The 18,872-nt window shown below is 45.5% G+C and overlaps 2 protein-coding genes across 6 annotated transcripts; both read right to left on the reverse strand.

Moving 5' to 3' along the window:
- Nucleotides 1–220: 220 nt before the first annotated feature.
- Nucleotides 221–5,641, reverse strand: csnk1e (casein kinase 1, epsilon). 3 transcript variants are annotated; one of them, XM_088360446.1, is made up of 11 exons: nt 5,443–5,641; nt 4,680–4,774; nt 4,489–4,599; nt 4,258–4,406; nt 2,621–2,849; nt 2,374–2,544; nt 2,121–2,269; nt 1,842–2,040; nt 1,626–1,771; nt 1,490–1,547; nt 221–1,111 (listed from the first exon to the last, which is right to left on the reverse strand). In XM_088360446.1, the coding sequence occupies exons 2-10, from the start codon at nt 4,753–4,755 to the stop codon at nt 1,515–1,517; spliced, it is 1,263 nt and encodes a 420-aa protein (XP_088216572.1). In that variant the 5' UTR covers nt 4,756–4,774; nt 5,443–5,641; the 3' UTR covers nt 221–1,111; nt 1,490–1,514. The 3 variants fall into 3 exon arrangements, with proteins under 3 accessions (XP_088216572.1, XP_088216571.1, XP_088216573.1); XM_088360445.1 differs by having other exon boundaries at nt 4,680–4,778; XM_088360447.1 differs by having other exon boundaries at nt 4,680–4,778; nt 5,419–5,641.
- Nucleotides 5,642–6,218: 577 nt separating this feature from the next.
- Nucleotides 6,219–18,129, reverse strand: tnrc6ba (trinucleotide repeat containing adaptor 6Ba). 3 transcript variants are annotated; one of them, XM_088360239.1, is made up of 22 exons: nt 17,804–18,129; nt 16,756–16,846; nt 16,455–16,476; nt 15,770–16,207; nt 12,849–15,695; nt 12,608–12,769; nt 12,325–12,521; nt 12,164–12,235; nt 11,868–12,071; nt 11,630–11,749; nt 11,360–11,485; nt 11,015–11,188; nt 10,837–10,941; nt 10,517–10,706; nt 10,260–10,427; nt 10,043–10,189; nt 9,551–9,694; nt 9,348–9,437; nt 9,061–9,264; nt 8,880–8,947; nt 8,604–8,743; nt 6,219–8,537 (listed from the first exon to the last, which is right to left on the reverse strand). In XM_088360239.1, the coding sequence occupies exons 2-22, from the start codon at nt 16,810–16,812 to the stop codon at nt 7,991–7,993; spliced, it is 6,222 nt and encodes a 2,073-aa protein (XP_088216365.1). In that variant the 5' UTR covers nt 16,813–16,846; nt 17,804–18,129; the 3' UTR covers nt 6,219–7,990. The 3 variants fall into 3 exon arrangements, with proteins under 3 accessions (XP_088216365.1, XP_088216364.1, XP_088216363.1); XM_088360238.1 differs by lacking the exon at nt 11,630–11,749 and having other exon boundaries at nt 16,756–16,843; nt 17,804–18,128; XM_088360237.1 differs by lacking the exon at nt 11,630–11,749 and having other exon boundaries at nt 17,804–18,128.
- Nucleotides 18,130–18,872: the final 743 nt, after the last annotated feature.

Below are 18,872 nucleotides of genomic sequence, written 5' to 3' on the forward strand. Positions count from 1 at the left end.
CCAAAGTTTCAATAAAACGTTTAGAGGAAAAAAGCTAAATTCTGACCAAAACTCTGCATTTGCTAATAGAAAAAAATACAATACTGAATAAGTGCATATATACTGTATTTGTATGTTTAAAATGCAATGAGTAAATGTCATGCAAATATAAACTAAATACTCAAATAATATTCAAATTTGTGAGACAGCGAGTGAAGAACGTGGAATATTGACTACAGGGCAGCCAGTATATATTTCTTTTATTGATCCTACAATTATATACAATTATCAGAGAAACAAATTTGAAGCACAATAAAGAAACACACATGACATCACCAGATCTAGACATCAGCCTTGATAATTAATTTAATTTTTGTTTGACATTATAGGGATAGACATTTTCATCTTGTACATTTTGGCAATTGTCATTTACATTCTGCTCAAATAAAACATACTGTACACATTGTACAAGTTGCATTAAAAAAACAGACATGTACAGTACATCAGCAAGATTGTTTTACTTACATTGGAATAAGGAGTCAGAATAACATTCATTCAATGAGGCTCACTCCTCACCCCTCCCCCCCCCCCCCTTCGTATTTTTAGTACCTCATAAGAGAGAAAACACATTCTCCTGTTATATATTTTGGACTCAGAGGAAAAGCCGTGTGATGAAACACAATGATAACATTTTCAACTATATCGAAGGAAGGCCAAAGTACACCGATGACACATGTTTGACGGTCACGCTGGTTGTTCTATTTTCAGATGAAAGACATCAATATGCAGCATATTTAACTCCTTAACATTAGCATTCAATTGTAGTTTATTCAACCACAGAAACCTGAAAGTTTGTGCAACTGGATATACCGTGTGAGTTGAGCCTCTGAGTCTGACACATGATAATTGGTTTTAACTTCCCACTTCAGACTGCGCCCTATAAACAGTAAAAAGCCAGTCCGATTGAAGGTTTTTTTTCTCCTGGCCGACTGGTTTCCATCATTGAAGCGTTACTTCCGCTCCTTCTGGTCACCAGAGTTGGCAGGCTGACCTCCCTGTTTGGATGCCAGTAACGCATCCTCTTTCCTCCTCCTCCAACTCAAAGCGAGGGGAAGTTGATTCCCACCACTTGCTGGATGATGATGATAAAGAAAACATGTTAAATGAGTGTACCGTATTTTCCGCACTATAAAGCGCACCTATAAACCTCCAATTTTCTCAAAAGCCGACAGTGCGCCTTATAATCAGGTGCGGCTTATATATGGACCAATATTGACCCTCTAGAGCAGGCGTGTCTAAAGTCCGGCCCGCGGGCCAAATGTAGATATCTTATATATGGACAAAGTTTTAAAATGGGCCATTCATTGAAGGTGCACCTTATAATCCGATAACGCCTTATATATGGACAAAGTTTTAAAATGGGCTATTCATTGAAGGTGCGCTTTATAATCCGGTGCGCCTTATAGTGCGGAAAATACGGTAAATTTGATTTTAGGATTTGTTTTCTTACCTGCTTCTGACCAGCAGGGAGGAATTCACTTTGCCAAATGTTCAAATGGCACACTGACCTGTACATGTAAGGGGGGAAAAACAAATAAGATAAAGAATATTTTTGAGGGGAATCTGACTTCCATGACTTGTCCTACCTGTGACGCAGTGATGCGTGATTGGTCGAGGCGTGTGGAGAGGTCACCGGCGGACACGTTGGCAGGTGCACCGCGATGCAGCCTCATAGCCACTTTGCGCTCTCGCTCCACCCGTTCCGCCCGGCCCACCTGAGGAGAGCGGTTACCTGTATGCAAACACCTACGATTAATTACAACCAAAAAGGACAACTTAGTGATGCTCGCCAATGTCCTAACCCGACTGCTGGACGCCGCGTGTGACCGCTTTGGATTGGATGACGTCTTGTTCGTTTTTGGCTCGGTTGGCCGCCGTAGGTTTGGGTCCGGATGGCAGAGCTCGACCTCCGCTGACTTTTTGGCCTTCTCCTGCATGGTCCTCTTCATCTTTTTCCTCCTTACGTTCTTTGTCTCCATCTTCTGCCGTCCTGCTGGCCCCCTGAAAAAAATAATGCTTAATAAATTATCTGCCAGCTTACTTTTCAACGTTAATATTTATCAACACACTGTCCCACTCACAAACTTCAGCATGCTCCAGTCAAAGACGTAGTCATAAGAGAAGCCCTGTCTGTGGAAAAGGTTCCTGAAGAGCTGCCTCAGGTACGAATAGTCCGGCTTGTCGTCGAAGCGCAGAGAGCGGCAAAGATTCAAGTAGGTGGAAAACACAGCTGGAAGACAATGAAGCATTTTAATTTCAAATTTTCCAATGCATTTATAGTATTTAGCCTGCCACAGTGTTATTAGTATCAATAGTGGTTTCTGCTATACTCACACGGGTAGCCCTTGCACAGCACTTCGATAGGAGTGGACATTTTCTTCTCGCTGATGCGTTCATACTTCTGCCTCTTAGTAGCGGCCTTGAGCCCCTGCCAAGGCAGCGAGCCCAAGTTGAAGTACATGAGGACATAGCCCAGCGACTCCAGGTCGTCCCGCCTCGATTGCTCTGTGGAACGAGGGAAAAATAAAGTGTGTAACTTTGTGTGTATGTTGCTGTAGTCGAGAAGTTCATGTTGTCTTACCAATGCCCAGGTGGGTGTTGATGGAGGCGTAGCGGGCGGTGCCGGTGAGGTTTTTGTTCTCTCGGTAGGGAATGTGCTGGTGCGTTCGGGCGTCGCGGTATTTCTTGGCCAGGCCAAAGTCGATGATGTAGACGAGGTTGCCCTTCTTGCCGAGCCCCATCAGGAAGTTGTCGGGTTTCACATCTCTGTGGATGAAGTTCTTCAAGTGGATGTATTCGATCCTGCTGATCTGGTGGAGACATATGTGGCATAAGATTTTTCCACTTTGTTTTTATTTAGTTTTGTATTTTGAATTCAGTTAGTTGTAATTAGTTTTTAGAGCCTGTTAGGTTTCCCCCCCCCAAATCCTATAATATATAATGACTATATACTAACAAATACTATATGATAAATATATTTGAAATAAAAGTATAACGTTAAATATATTATGTTATCATATTTTAGTCTAGTTTATTTCATTTATGTATCATTGTTATTGTTTGAGCATGTGCTATATAATATAATATGATATATAATATAATATAATATAATATAATATAATATAATATAATATAATATAATATAATATAATATAATATAATATAATATAATATAATATAATATAATATAATATAATATAATATAATATACCAGCTCAGTGGCCTAGTAGTAGAGTGTCCGCCCTGAGACTGGAAGGGTCATACCAAAGACTATAAAAATGGGACCCATTGCCTCCCTGCTTGGCACTCAGCATTAAAGGTTGGAATTGGGGGGTTAGATCACCAAATGATTCCCGAGCGCGGCACCGCTGCTGCTCACTGCTCCCCTCTCCCCCAGGGGATGGATCAAAATCACATGGGGATGGGTTAAATGCAGAAGACAAATTTCACCACACCCAGATGTGTGTGACGATGATCATTGGGACTTGACTTTATAATGTAATATAATATAATATAATATAATATAATATAATATAATATAATATAATATAATATAATATAATATAATATAATATAATATAATATAATATAATATAATATAATATAACATAATATAATATAATATATATTGGCCATGCTGCAGGGCAAATATACACATCCACGTAAAGCACTGCACTGGACTTTGGAACCATGTGAATTAACGATGAATAAATGTTATGTTATATTTTAGTCTAGTTTATTTTATTTATGCATCATTAGATAGTTTCATATTATAGTTTAAGCATCTGCTATAATATAATATAATATAATATAATATAATATAATATAATATAATATAATATAATATAATATAATATAATATAATATAATATAATAGAATAGAATAGAATAGAATAGAATAGAATAGAATAGAATATCGTGTCTGTGTATTTATTATAATGCATTAAGCATGTACTTCATACCAAATCCGCGAGAGGGCGACAGTACAATTGCAAACGTCAATTCATCGTTAATTCACATGGTTCCAAAGTCCAGTGCAGTGCTTTACGTAGATGTGTATTTTTGCCCTGCAGCATGGCCAATAAATATATTATATTATATTATAGTACATGCTTAAACAATAAAATTATAAAACATAGGAAATTATATATAATTGCTTTGGCACTCTCTCATATTTGTATTTATACAAAATTAATATTTATTATTTTTCAAGCTCACCATTTGATCAGCCAGCAGCAGGACGGTTTTCAAGCTGAACTTGCGGGAGCAGAAGTTGAACAGGTCCTCCAAACTGGGGCCCAGCAGCTCCATGACCATCACGTTGTAATCGCCCTCAGCTCCACACCACTTGATGGATGGGATACCCACTGTGGGAAGAGAATATTCAAGGATTATAACTTCAATATTACATACAGCAGTCAAAGCTTTACTGGCTTCACTGAACCTCACCTCCTCCCTGCATCATCTTGTAGAATTTACTCTCAATGTGAAGCTGCGGATGTTTGGTCTTTACACATTCCAGCTTGATGGCCACTTCCTCTCCCGTGGTGAGGTTGGAACCTAAAGAGGAGCAACATGATCAAAATGAAATTCTAATATTGCATGTTTATTAGGAGGATGAGAAGAACAGGGAAACTCACCGAGGTAAATGTCTCCAAAGGAACCGCTCCCTATCTTCCTCCCGAGGCGGTACTTGTTTCCCACTCGCAACTCCATGGCTTCTTAACTGCTCCAACTGACTGAAACACACAGTTGCTGCGATTCATCACTAGTGATTAGACCTTAAAAGTCCAACCCTGAGGTTCAAGGCTCAAACATCACCTGTGCATTTCAAAATCTTTTATATTAGGTTCATGAAAGACAAGACATACTGGAGATGAGAATTTTTGACTGTTTTTTGCAGACGCTTTCTCAACAAGTTATTTTGCTGGCTTGTCAGCATAAGGGACACACAGGTGGATACCCCTAATTATCAAAATGAGATTTCTATCACACTCTGATCATCAATAACACATTTTTTTGTTCAGTCCAGTACCGAATGACCCGGTACTGGTCCATGGCCTGGTGTGGGGGACCTATGCTATATTCAAAATGGATGGATGGATGCTAGATGCATGAATGGATGCATGCATGGATGCAATAGCACATGACCCAACATTGAAGCAAAGTAAATCTATTTTTTTAAGGTGAGGTTTAGATAATCGTTGCATTGGATCTTAATCCGCTATACACACACACACACTGCTGCTGCACATTGGCTCAGCCTCCTCTTAACAAGGTGTTGCAGTAAAAACGCCGCAACATCAGCAGGACATGCAATTCCTGCAAAATTGGAACTAGTCCATAAAGGCTTATTTAGGACATGACACCTTGACATACAGAGTAGCACGTCGATGAGCTCACCGGTCGTCTGGGGCGATACTTCGGTCTCACTCGGGGGCCCTGGGTAGCGACATACACTCACGGCTCATCCTCCACGCAAAATTGCAAGATTCACCCGCTGTCACGATCTTGACGTGTGGGGAGGAAGAGAACGTAGAAGACACGAGTAACCCCCTTACTTTCCTCTTCCTCCGACTCGTCTTCCTCATACGCACACCCTCCCACTTTACGCCAACAGCCTATGACGTCATCCGTTCGAGTATGAATGAAGGAGCAAGTGCACGACAAATATGTTTTATTTCGCTCTTAATGCACTTTGAAGATGTAGTGGACTATAAACTACGAATGGGCACGTGTGTTTTATCATTTTTGTTTGTCCTCGGAGGTTGTGAAGGAGAACGTCACAAGTTGATAATAATTAAAAAAAAAAAAAAAAAGGTAAAACACCACCACCGTGTGGACAGTATGGGAGGTGCTGCGAGGCCACTGACCGTATGGGAAACAAAAATTTAAAAAATAAAACAAAAACAGCAAAACTGGGGGGAAAACTGGTGTGTGTGGAGGGGTGTCTTTATAACTTCTAACAACAATCCTATTTTGTGAAAACAAATTACAATTTTAATTTATTTTCTGTCATACTACTGACATCAGCTGTTAAGAAAACCGAATAAAAGCACTGGAATGTAGGCAGACTCAAAAAAGGTCTGAAAGGCAATTTCTGTTTCTTCATTCAGGCAAAACAATTATAATAAAAAAACATGTTAGCAAGAAAACTGCTTAATAAGGACAAAATCAACTACCTCATTTGAACCTTTATTATCTTGTTCTTTTCCACTTTAAATTATTTTCATCTCCTTTTTGTAACATCTGAAATAAATGAAAACATCCTGAACAGGAGTGATAAAGACCGACTTAATTTAAATTGTCACATAACATCAAAACAAGAAAACAGTAAAACATAACAGCTACTATCTTTAACGTGTCTGTAAAACACTGTTTCCAGCTGAGCTTGGTATGGTAGGATTTGGGCATTTGAATAGAAATGCCTTCAGTTAGTTGCTTCGTCTTAAAAACAAATGCTCCTCAAATTGCAATAACCAAAAAAAAAAAAAAAAAGACACAAACATGAACAAAATGCTGCTAAAAAAAAAAAAAAAAAAAAAACTTAAGAGACATATGCAATAGTGCCAATATTTTTGAACTTTTTAGCTATCACAATGTCTGGTGGTCACGCACGCACATACAAACACTCCGAAAAGCCAAGCTGTCAGATAAACATCTATTCACTTCCCTGACCGGAGCAGGTAAGCGTTCAAAAGCAAGTGCCTGCGTACACGCTTGGATGAATCTCTCCCGCACAAAAATAACATTCAACATTGTAGCAATAACACACACGCACGCAAACTCGCTCACATAAACACTCCTGATACTTTCTTCATCCTCCATTCGGTCATACCGTCAACTCTCCTGTCATGCACACACAAGGCAGGCAAGGAGGGCACCTTGAACAGCAAGTCAATAAGTGACCCAAGTCAGCATTAACATCAGGACAATATATAATAACAACCAACTTGATTTCTTTTGAGTAAGAAAAAAAAAAAATACAATAGCGAGGTCAGTGTTTCAATGGGGAACAAAGAGATCTCTACAAAGTTTCACGTTTCTCTTCAAACCGAGACGACTGATGTACATCCACGAGGAGATAAGAGTTTTGTTTGTCAAATGTAAGAGCAGTGTGTAACTGGTGTGTATGTGTGAGGGCAGGTGGGCCAAGGCCACTGCTGATGTAACATTACAAGTCGTCCTGTAAGGTCGATGTCGAGTTGTGGAAGGATTTGTATTGGACGAGACAACAACAAACCCCAGAGGCATATAGTGCAAGTTTGGCTAATTTTTAGGTTTTTTTTTTTCCTTTCTTTTTTTTTTTTTCTTCTCAACCCTGGGCCCCATGTTGATGGCATTTCCACCAAGGTAGAGGTGTTGGTACAGAGTAAAAATGCTCCTCTACTTCTCTAAAAAGGTTGCCACTGGTCCAGTTGAAAGCGGTAGCGAAGCGAGGTCATCCCGCGTTTGCCACAACACACTCCGGATTCCTTTTGTCACTTTCAAGCTTCCGAACATGAGAACTTAAGAGAAGTACACCGGGTCTAAGAGGGCTCAGTCTGCAAGTCGTCGACATTAAATACAAAAAGACGAGGAAGGGGGGGGGGGGGGGGGGGGGGGGGTTAGGGTTAGGCGGGGAAGACGAGTGTGGCACACAAAGAACAGCGAGAGCTAAACGCGTTGACATGTGGGACTCGGCTGAGCCCGTCTACAGTACATGCCTGAGTGATCTGGTCGTGGAGTAAAAAGACAGAACTACCCAGCTCGGTCCGAGAGTCCCCTCCGCTTCAAGTTTCACTGTGGTCTTCATTTAATATTGATGGTTTCATGAGTGAAATAGCGAATGTATTGCATGTAGCCTGTGTGACGGGAGACCAGTGTAGCTTCAATTCACATCATGTGTGTGTGGAAATAAATAGAGCGGGAGGTTGTGACAATGATTTTTTCAATGTGTCAAGCGGGCCCTTCAGATCGAGTCAGCGCCCCCGCCCAGAAGGTCCCCAGGCAGCAGCGAGGCCGGGCTGCCCATCTGATGACGATCTTCAAGTGCTGGCGAACCCCAGAGGCTACTACCGGGATACCCGGCCCCACTCATGCCACCCATACCCCCCCACAGAGCTTGCCTTCCCGCCTCCACCCCCCCGCCGCTGTTGCCGCTCCACTGGGAGAAGATGCCCAAGCCGGGCGCGGAGGGGGCCGACTGGTCCGATGAGCTGCCGCTGCCTTCCAGGCTCTGCCACGTGGATTCGGAATGCCCAGCTGCCCCGGGTACGACCGTCCCTGCTGGAGACCCTCCTTGTCTGCTTCCGCCTGTGCCATTTCCTCCTCCACCTCCTCCTGCAGCGAGATCGCAGGTGGTCCCGCTACCGTTTGTCCCCACCGCCGAAGATGCCGCCGGGGCGGTGGCGGAGCCTCCGCTCCCCGAGCCTCCAGCCTGGGAATGTGCAATGTATCGGGCCACGTCCTCCTCACTCATAAACTCTGCCAAGATGGTGGTGTTGCCCAGAACGCACCTGTTGAAATCATAAACAGTCAAGCACATGCAAGGCCACAACCCACAAAACAATCTCTGGACTTACATGTGGAGGGCACTCTGGGCTTTGGCTGCTTCCTGTTTGGAGCCATAGCGGATAAGTGCGCTTCCCTGGGTCAGGCCGAGGTGAAAGGTCAGTAGGGGGCCGTGCTGCATGCAGATGGTTCGAAGCGTGGAGCCATCAATCTTCAGAAATAGAGATGCGCAGTTGGCAAAGGTCGAAATATGAATCCAAAATATCTGACCGACAGCTTTTCTGAGCACTGACGGCAAACGAGCAACTCCAATGGCTTTCAACAGCTGCACATGCTTGTGGGCATACCTGCGGCGTGAGATTGCTGAGCACCAGCCAGCAACTTTCACGAGAGCTGCCGTCGCTCCAAGCGGAGCCTTGAGAGAGCAAAACACATTTTAATTAGCTTAACTAAACTGGGCCACTGGGAACCGTTTCTTCATCAGAGATTTACAACACGACAAAAAAAAAAAAAAACTTTGGATCTTACCAGCAGTGCCTGAGCCACTGCTCCATCCCCTGCCAGCCAGTCGAGGAGCACCGCCTGACCATGGGGTAGGCGATACCTGCTTTTGACTGGCCAAGCCTGGAGGTGGGCGGGACAGCTGCGCCTGGCTGCTGCCGCGACTGGCTTTCCAGGACTTGTGCCCAATGGGCTCGGGGGGCCATCCAGTCTTATAGTCTGTGTACTTTGCTATTCAAAGGGAGGACAGAGAGGTGGCTGAAAGGATTGAAAGACCCTCTTGTCTGAGGCCGCGGGTGTGTATTTGTGCTTACCTGAGTTGTGTGCGTTGTTAAGGGCATCTGAGGCACTGTAGGGCCAGGCACCGGGTGAAGGCAGTAAGGTGTTGAGGGGAGGGATGGAATCTGCAACAGAGAATAGCTGATGTTGAATTCCCTCATTGTGGCTCATTAAACATACAAATTAAACATGCAAATTGGAATAGCAAAATAAAAAACAGCAGATGTCCAGTACAAACCAGTATTGTCTTGTAACAACTGGTGCTCAGAGTCATTGAGGCCGGGAGAGACTGTGTTCCCCATCATGCTCCCCGGAGTCATGTCGGGGTCTGATTCGGGATCGACCCGATCTATTCCTTTCCAGGGAACACCAGGTTGAAACTCTGAGAAAGAGGTATGTAGATGGAAATACGTGTTCGTCAAATATGAAATTACAAAACTAATGAATAAGCAACCCAATTGGAAGGGGCGGTATTTGCGTTTTGTGAGCACTGACAGTCGAGAGAGAAAAAAAAAAAAAAAAAAAAAAAAAAAAGACCTTTAAAACCGCCCTGATTGTGTCATGTAATTGTCCTTGGGGTATTATGACCATGAAAACTAATGAATACACCTGGGAACTGTTTTGTAATTCATGGGAAAAAAATCATGTGTCATTTAAAAATTAATATAGCGTCAACTCCACATGTCAAGCAATTAGTGGCAACAGGATTGCGTAAAGCGTCACAACTTACCAGGGGGCCAGCTGGCCGTAGTGGTGGGCTTGGCACTCATCTTGCCAGGGGTGCGATGCCAATTGGTGCTGCCTTGCGCGTCTCCTACAAGCATGTCGTACTGTGAGTAGGGCGAGGCCCCCGGCATCTTCATGGGGTTGACAGGACCTGCATGACAATTCGTGTCAATACACAACAGAAGGCAAAAAAAAAGGTCAAAATAAAAATGGAGTCTTACCATTTTTGTGGAATGCATTTTCAGGTGAGGGTGTGTCTGGCGAGGAGTGCCCCTCCATCATCCATTTGAAACGAGATTGTTGAGCTCCCATGTCCTTCATGCCTCCGGGCCCCCCCACCACAGAGCCACCCAGGTCCATACCAGTGAGGTTCATACCAGAACTAAAGCCTGTAGGTAGAGACAATAAAGTGGCAAATATTTATGATATGCTGTAATAAAAAAATGGATAGAAGGCCTGAATAGCAAATTTGACTCACTCGAGTAGGGTCCAAGCGTTTTCTGATGGAGGTCAGCCACAGAACCTGCCAGGCCCTGGTGGGTGTCAGCCCCGTGTAATTTGGCACCACTTCCGCCATGGTGGGAGGGTGAGAGCTTGATGCTGCCACCTAAACTCCCGACTTGCTGCTGCTGCCGTTGCTGCTGGAGTACTGCCATGATCCTGGCCAACTGCCAAGGTGTATAAAACAAAACAGAAATAAGTCTGTGACCGCCTTGTAGGTCAAGTCAAGAAGAAAGCCAGAAACCAGTTTTTGTCAATAAGCGTGCTAATCATAGCTGTAGAACGCTTTGTGCGTACCTGTTGAGGGTCAGCTTGCTGCCGCACATTCGGCGGAAACTTTCTCTGGTTTTGCAGCAGCTGCTGTTGTGGCTGCTGTTGTTGCTGGAGGAGGAGCTGACAAGCCTAACGTAAAACATTACGGCCGATGAAAATACAGGGAGACAGTTGCAATGGCGTGCACGGTGCTCGTTCTCACCAATTGAAACTGGATGTGCGGTGGGTAGATGCTGCTGAGCATGGCTATATGTTGGGGGGACAGCTGAGGAGGGAACACGCCGCCGCCGCCGACTCCTGCCACTCCTCCCACACCGCCAACACCCCCCACGCTCCCGCTGGGAGGGGGCATCTGCTTCAGCATGGAGCCTGGCACCTGAGGAGGGGTTAGCTTTGTTTCAACGAGTGATTATGTAATACTATCTAATTAGAAAAAAAAACAACTGCATATTTTGCACAGACAAATGGCACAAACATTCTGCTCCATGAAATTCTCCATCAAATTACTCTGAATTAAAAATAAAATGGCTATTTCAAGTAAGCGTACCTGAGGTGACAGGAACTGATGAGGCACTTGTGCTCGTATCCCTGGGGACTGGTTCATGGGTGGAATATTGGGCTGGTGTCTGGGCTGAGACATCCCTCCACTACTGCCGAGGAGGCTATGGCCACCCTGTGATCCAATATGGGGGAGAAAAAAACCATAAACGGAAAGGCCTTAAAACAAACAAAAAAAAAAGGCAAACTTTTGAGGGTTGTGTTGAAGTGAACACAGAAAGAGACTGGAGGACAGATACAAGAGGAGCAGGTTTCTTACTTGTCTAAAGGGGATAGTGTGATTGAAGAGGGAATGGGGCTTGTAGGCAGTGGGTGGTGAGAAGAGAGAGCAAGGACCATCCTCCCCAAGGTACCCATCCTGATTGTTCAAAAGCAAGGTCTGCCCAAGTGACAGCCCAGGGGAAACAAATTCGAGTGGCACAGGGGGGGAAGAGTGAGACAAGGAGGGAATAAAGGCAAAGGAGGAGGAAAAAGATTCTTGTATCGTGAGGACGTACCTTGTCGTAAAAAGAAGCGGCATCCCCAGGTGCTGACTCTTTGGAAATGGGCGAGCGATAAGCCATGCCGCCCCCTCCTCCTCTTCCTTTCCTCATGTCGCCGTTGTAGTCCATCATTCCCATGGCTCTTTTGTCCATTTCCATCTTCTTCTCCTGGAGAGCGCCTGGAGCCAGGTCAATGTTCAGACCGCTCGGATCGTCATTCTGTCCGACGCAAGAGGACATCGCATTATCACCAAGGGCGGCCATCTCATAAATGGTCATCAAGGTACCACGGCGTGTATGAAGTGGCTCACCAGAAGCCCCATATTAGAGAATTGTCTGTTGATTGGGCTCATCCAGGAATCCCCGCCAACCTTGAGCGGACCCTGAATAAGATTGCGTTACACTTTGTAAGCACAACTCAAATGTGATGATGTAATACTGATGAGTGCAACATTCCATGGAGGTAACCCACCTTGTTGCTAGGCTTCTTGACATTGTGGCTCTGTCCCCAGCCGCCATTGCTACCCTGTCCCCAAGACGACCCACTACCCTGGGAGCCGGTGCTGTTCCACATGCTCCCGCCCTCCTCCTCTTCCTCCCAGCTCGAATGACGCGAAGCTGTGACGGAGCCTTCTTTGTCCCCCCAGCTGTCTTGCATAGACTTTGAACCTGTCGGAGCAGATTATCTGAGTCAATATTGTTGTCACGTTGCAGCAGGATCATGCAAGTTAAAGGTAACATATTATGTTGCTAACCAGATTTGATGGGATTGGGGGGAGGGTTTCCCCAGCCAGTTTTGGCACCAGCGTCATCAGGTTCCCCCCAGCCAGAAGGAGTATCTGTAGGTTTTCCCCAAGCAGCCGTGCCGTTGTCTACTGTGGGACTAGCTGGAGGTGTACCACCCCAACCTGAGGAACCTGCAGACACACATATACGGTTAGACTTGAGCAAACATAGCGCAGTTTTTATTTATTTATTTAGTAGCTGGTGTCTTACCCATTGGAGAAACCTTTCCTTGTCCATGACTAGTGTTGAAGTCCCTGCTGCCTCCTCCGGGTCCGGTACCAGGTCTATTTAGCTGCTGTGTTGGAGGTTGTTGAGCATGTGGCTGCTGGTGCTGACCAGAAGGGGTGCTGTTCTTATCCCACAGATTAACCGGTTTGTAGTTGTAATGGGTCGGGTCGCCCCATGCTGACGTTCCGTCATCTATATCATTTTTCCTGCTTAAAGACTGCGGGGAAGGTTCCTCCCAACCACTTGGTTCAGATCCACTTCCACCTAATCCATGACTGGCAGGGATGGGCCCTGAGGTCCAGCCTGAGCTTTGGTTCTGGGCTTGAGTGATTGGTTTTCTCCCACCGGCCCCTTGCATAGCCCCTTGGTCCAATGCTTGCTGCAGCTGTGGCGTCTGATTGCGGGCTTGTGATTGTTGCTGCTGCAGTTGTGCCTGTAGGCCTGTGATAGAGCCTGACTGGCTGTTTGGCATCTGTTGCATTTTATTTCCTCCGCTCCAACTTTGATGGGGTTTGGACCCAGCGACGCCAACTGCGCCACTCCCTCCCGCCCCTGTGCCCCCTGGCCCCCAGGATCTCCGCGGAGCATCCTCGTCCCAGCTTCCCCAACCACCCGCGCCTGAATCCCCCCCACCTGAGTTCCTTCCGCCATTCTTCGGCTCATCTTCCCATCCTGCGCCACCGCTATTTGATTTGGAATCCTGTTCGCCCCAGTCCCGACCTGGCCCAACCTTGTGCCCCGAGCCCCAACCACCTCCTCGTCCTTCCCCACCCATTTCTTTCCACCCGACTGCTCCCCTCTCGTCATTTCCTCCCCAGCCTGTACTCGCAAGGTTACCTTGTTGCCCCATAGCACTCCAAGCGCCACCATTTCCTCGATTGGTTCTCCATTCTTCGTTACCCCACCCTTTGGTCTCCTGATTATCCGCCGTCCCTCCTGCACCCCAGCCAGTAGGCTTCCCTTGCTGGTTTTGTCCCAGCGGTCCTGACCCAGCACCAGTACCTGCTGTGATGACTGGACCAGATTGCGAGACGCCAAGATTACTCATGTTTGGGACCAAAGGAGGTGGGGCTCTCCCAGATAAAGAGGCCCCACCACTGCTACTGCTGCTGCTGCTGGTCTCCCAGGCCTCCCCGGAAGAGCCAGCAGAAGAAAGCAAGGGAGGGTGGACCCCTGGTCCATTTGAATCACCCATCGGGATTCTGGGTCCAGAAGTATACTGAGAAGAATTGCCGAGAGAAGCTGGGTGTTTGGAAGAGGTTGATGAGAGTGCGCTCTTATTGTATTCGGCTTGACTACCAAGATCCCAAGCTGTGTTTTGTCTGATCTGCGTTTGGCCCCAGCCTGTGTTTGACAGTACCCTTGGATCGAGATCAGGACGGCTGAGCAGGTTTTGTAAGGCAGCTTCAGTATCGGGTGGCTGACGCCGGCAACGACTGCCGTTGGGCTCCCTTTCACATCTGGAATTCCCACCGCTGGATAAAGACCCTCCCCGTGCTCCGTGTCCTCCCTCGCTCCATTCCCCCGTTTCCCCCTCTCCCTTCTGATTGTCCCAAGCTCTGTTCATTGCCGTTGAGGTGACGGGAGGATTGCCGGCTGTGCTGCATCCGCTACTGCTGCTGTTACTACTGCAGGCTCCTCCCATCACTTCTCCAGGATTAACTCCAGCAGTGCTGGAGGAACTCCCACCCCAGTCCACACTAGACACCCCTTTTTCAACTCCAGATGTCCCCCACCCTCCCTGAGATACCCCAGTTTGACTATCATTTCCAGCGCTCCCCCAAGTATTAACCCCACGAGAGGGTCCCGGATAACCCCAACCCGAAGACCCGTTATCACCCTCAGCAGCTCTGTATGCCCCCGTGGCACCCTCTCTGCCCTCCCATCCATCAGTCCTTGAGGCACCCGTTTTGGAGTTGGATGCAGGGTAAGAGGGTTGGCCCCTCCACGAGGAAGAAGGATTGTGGTCTCCGTCGCCTCCCGTTCCTCCCGCGGCTCCTTCGTCTCCTGCAATTTTTGGTCCCGCTGATTCACTATCCCACTTGCCCTCTGCCATTTCTCGGTCTCTAGATTGCATTTGGTGAAGTTGGTGCTGATGAGTGCTTGATTGATTCACAGACAAAGCTTGGTGACCGCCTAGCACCCCGACTGCCCCCGCCTTTAGCCCTACGGAAGCAGAATTGTTGGCAGATAAAGTCCCTCCGGGGCCCTGGTGATGGAAGGACGACGAAGGTCCTTCCCCGACAACGCCGGGCCCCTCCTGTTGCACCAAGGCAGGCCAGGCCGAAGGGTTGGCGTTTGGATTAAAGTTGGCACCCGGAATACCACTGCTGCCATCAGCGAGGCCACTGGCATCATGGCTTCCTGGCACAGCGGCGGCTTTGGAAACTGAGGAGGACTGCTGTAATAGAGGCCCAGCTGAAGCTACTGCATTCCCTCCTCCAAGATGGCCCTGGGCGGCAGCCGCCCCCCATGCCACACTACCGGACGACTGCATACATTCATTGGGCAAAGAGAACAAGGAAGTGGATGAGGATTGGTTGCCAGAGGCACTCGTGCTGTTCACAGGCATTCCGTTGTTGCTGCTGCTGCCGCCGCTCCCTCCTCCAGCTCCAGCCACAGTGAAAGAAGCTCCTCCTCCATCACTTCCAGCGATGCTGGGCCACTCATCCAGGTCGTTCCCATCTACAATCACCTTCTCCCTGCCCTGAGAGGAGGCCTGGCTGCCCAAGCTTGTGCCCCACATGGAATTTGCATAATTAGAAGTAGTGGTAGAAGCAGCAACTGATGATGAGGTGAGGGCCAATGAGGTGGTAGCTGCACTAGAATCTGAAAGGATTAGAGATTTACTTGTAAATGGCAATTTCAGGCATGCAGTCAACCAAACAGTGAGTAACTCATACCTGAGTTAGCAGCTATGTTTGCATTGGGGGGCTCCCCTCCTCCTCCCCCTCCCAGCAGCATGGAGGACAGTGGCGGCTGACCCCTTTTCAGTAGCACTTTATGGTCCTGCTGGCAGCGGAATCTCGGCGGCACTTCTCTCGGCATATAGCGAGGTTGCTGCTGAGGCGCCTGGGCCGCACCTCCGCTACTTGTATTCCCGTTCCCTGGAACACTTGTGCTGCCCGTGGCAGAGGAAGAACTGGCGCTGGAGGTGGGCTGTCCGTTGGCCACAGCAAGGCGCTTGGCATTGTTACCACCCTGCGACTGGGCGGCAGCACTGCCAGGGCCTGAAGTGGCTGGGGATGGGGATGCAGAGGGGGTGGGTCCAGGGCTGGGGGAGGCAGAGCTGCTCTGAGTTGCAGGTGGATGGGCAGACGCCTGCTTGGTCAAATCTAGCACTGAATGACAGACAGAGACGTCGAGAGAAAATGCACAGTTAATAATCAACAAGGTAAATCTTTAAATACAGCAATCAAAACAAGTTGATGATTAATTTGTATTTAAAAAAAAAACATGCATATATTCAAATGTAAAATAAAATATAAGATCAGAGTAAAAATAATCTGATGACATGAGAGCATATGAGGTTTTAGTTTCAAAGCAATTAAACTTTTCCTGTTTTTTGGACATTATTGTACAGCTTACCTTTGTTCTTTTGCTCTGTAACCTAAAACAAAAAGGACAAAACAGATATTAAATCTCTCCATGAAGTTGTAACTGGCGTCATAATTTAAAACCAAATTCACTCATTCACATTATGTTGATGCACTTGTCAGCTTCAGTAACATAAGACGGCAATTTATAAAGTCAGTCACAGCATACAGTGATTTGTTTTTTTTTTAAATCTGATTTTAAACCTGTCATATATTTAACAAGTATGGCTAGACCGTATTGATTAGTTTAGCTCGCCCATAAGAAATGCCGGGTGAAAACACATTGAACATACCTTCTGGGAGGCTTCCCTTTTCCTTTTTTCTTCTTTTTTCCTTTTCTTGTCTTCCATGAACTACCGCTCCAGTCGTTGATACTCCTTTCTTCTGGAAAAATAAGCAGGTTATTTCAAAATACAGTCATCATTTGGTTAAACGGAATTGTGCGTGCATGTGCACAAACAAATGCCAAAGAATGAACTGAATCTTCAGATGTGATTTGGTCTTCTTCGATGTGCATTAATATTCAGGAGCAGCTGACAACACCAAATAACGCCGTGGATGACAACGATAAAGAGGACAAATGTAGGGATTACAAAGCACAAACGACTGTCTGCAAAACCCAATGGCCATTTCTAGCACAATGCTTGTGATTCATTCTATGTACTGAATAGGCTAGGAATACTATATGAATAGACACTGCACATATACCATACATACCACACAAAGCCCAAACTGATTCTTGAAACGAATTGTAACCAATCACTAGTATATTACATAAAATATGCTGCTACATTATGTGTTAACCTTCTAGTCATTGTGGCATGAGCAGTTTGCTAATGTCACATAGCTACGTTTTCGGTACGACCGGTTAAGACGAAGCTGGAGGGAAAAATATTCAAGTGAAAGACTGATCTCAACAAACCACAGTTTAAAGTGGATTACGTGATATTTAAATGTCTTTACAGGTGCAAGTAAGCCATAATATACGCTCTTCCGCTGGTGGCTAACAGGAGTGGGTGGAATTTATATAGGTGCTCAAAACCGCAAGAAAACACATTTATCAGTTTTCACCCATCTAAGTAAACTAGCTGGTCTATGTTGTGTAAATAAAGCAGCTATTTATTAAATGCACTGTGCTATGAAGAAAATGTTGACCTCTGAATATGAAAACATAGAGCTAATGCTACACATTGACAGCTACAAGTAGCCCAGGCTAATAGCGTTAGCTTGAGCACAAAATGCGAGCTTACCAGACAATCAAGACAACACAACGTTTAGTGAATTTGCATTTGCATGCAATAAAGAAAACGAGAAACGACGAAGAAACATTGCAACACTCACCTCAGCAATCACATATGAAGAAAAGCTAGCGTGCTAACTAGCTAAAGTGCTTCAGTGCGTTTTTTCTTTTTAGCTTTCTGAGGCATTCGTCGAAGCTACAAGAACAGCGACGCCTGAGCGGATACGTCAAGTAATTGTACAATAATGAAAATATACTTGCAACGCGCCACAGGCTGGTAAAGAAGTACTGTGGTTGCTGCCGACTAAAGCAAAATATGCAGAAATGTTTCAATTTCAAAGCGCTGTGGAGTCAGTCGGTAGACGGGCGGCCATTTTGCTGCTCAGCATGAAGAGTCTCCAATGGCCAGCAGCCAGTAGCAGCTGCGTGGAAGCGCTCTGACTGGCTGCCTGTGATAGGGAGGGATGCATCAAAAAACGCTTTTTGACCTTCATAAACTTCCAGACACTTGCTCAAACAAAGATCACATTTTTCCAAGTTGTAGGAGCCTGGAGAAGGAAAGCATGCAAGGTTCTTTCTGCAGGAGTGGTTGAGTACTGAGGGTGCAGATGCAGAGGATGCAAAAGTACTCGCACTCAGTATAAGTCCTCCAAATACTGAAAAATGTGAATTAATTAAAAATGTTCATTATTTTGTTATATATAATTTGTATAAAATTGCATAAAATTATTTGTTACAACTACGGCTGAACTGCGCTTATAAATAAAGTTGTATTTAAATTAAATTTTACCTGAGCAATACAATTATGAAAATTAAATTCACCAGAAATAAGTGCGTAATTATTTTGAAATGTAATTTACATGGACTTTCTGCAGTACATTTTCTGCTTTACGTAAAAAAAAAAAGTTAATCAATTGGATGTCAGTCGTATTGATCATACCTACCCACTAGAGGGAGACATTTTACAAAAATACGTACACTTGTAAATTCCATCAGCGACAATAAAAGTTTAATAAATTTGCTGTTTTTTATTATGTATAATTGCATCTCTTTATTCATTAAAGCCTGCCCACCATTTAGGGTGACGGTAAAATTGTGACTTGCTCCATGTTAAAGGTAATAAAAAATTTTGAAATGGAAATTATTTACTCACGTTCTCCATAGTTTGAT

The sequence above is a fragment of the Syngnathus floridae genome, chromosome 18, assembly GCF_059516105.1.
Source record: "Syngnathus floridae isolate MCC-2025c chromosome 18, RoL_Sflo_1.0, whole genome shotgun sequence".
Classification (NCBI taxonomy): domain Eukaryota; kingdom Metazoa; phylum Chordata; class Actinopteri; order Syngnathiformes; family Syngnathidae; genus Syngnathus; species Syngnathus floridae.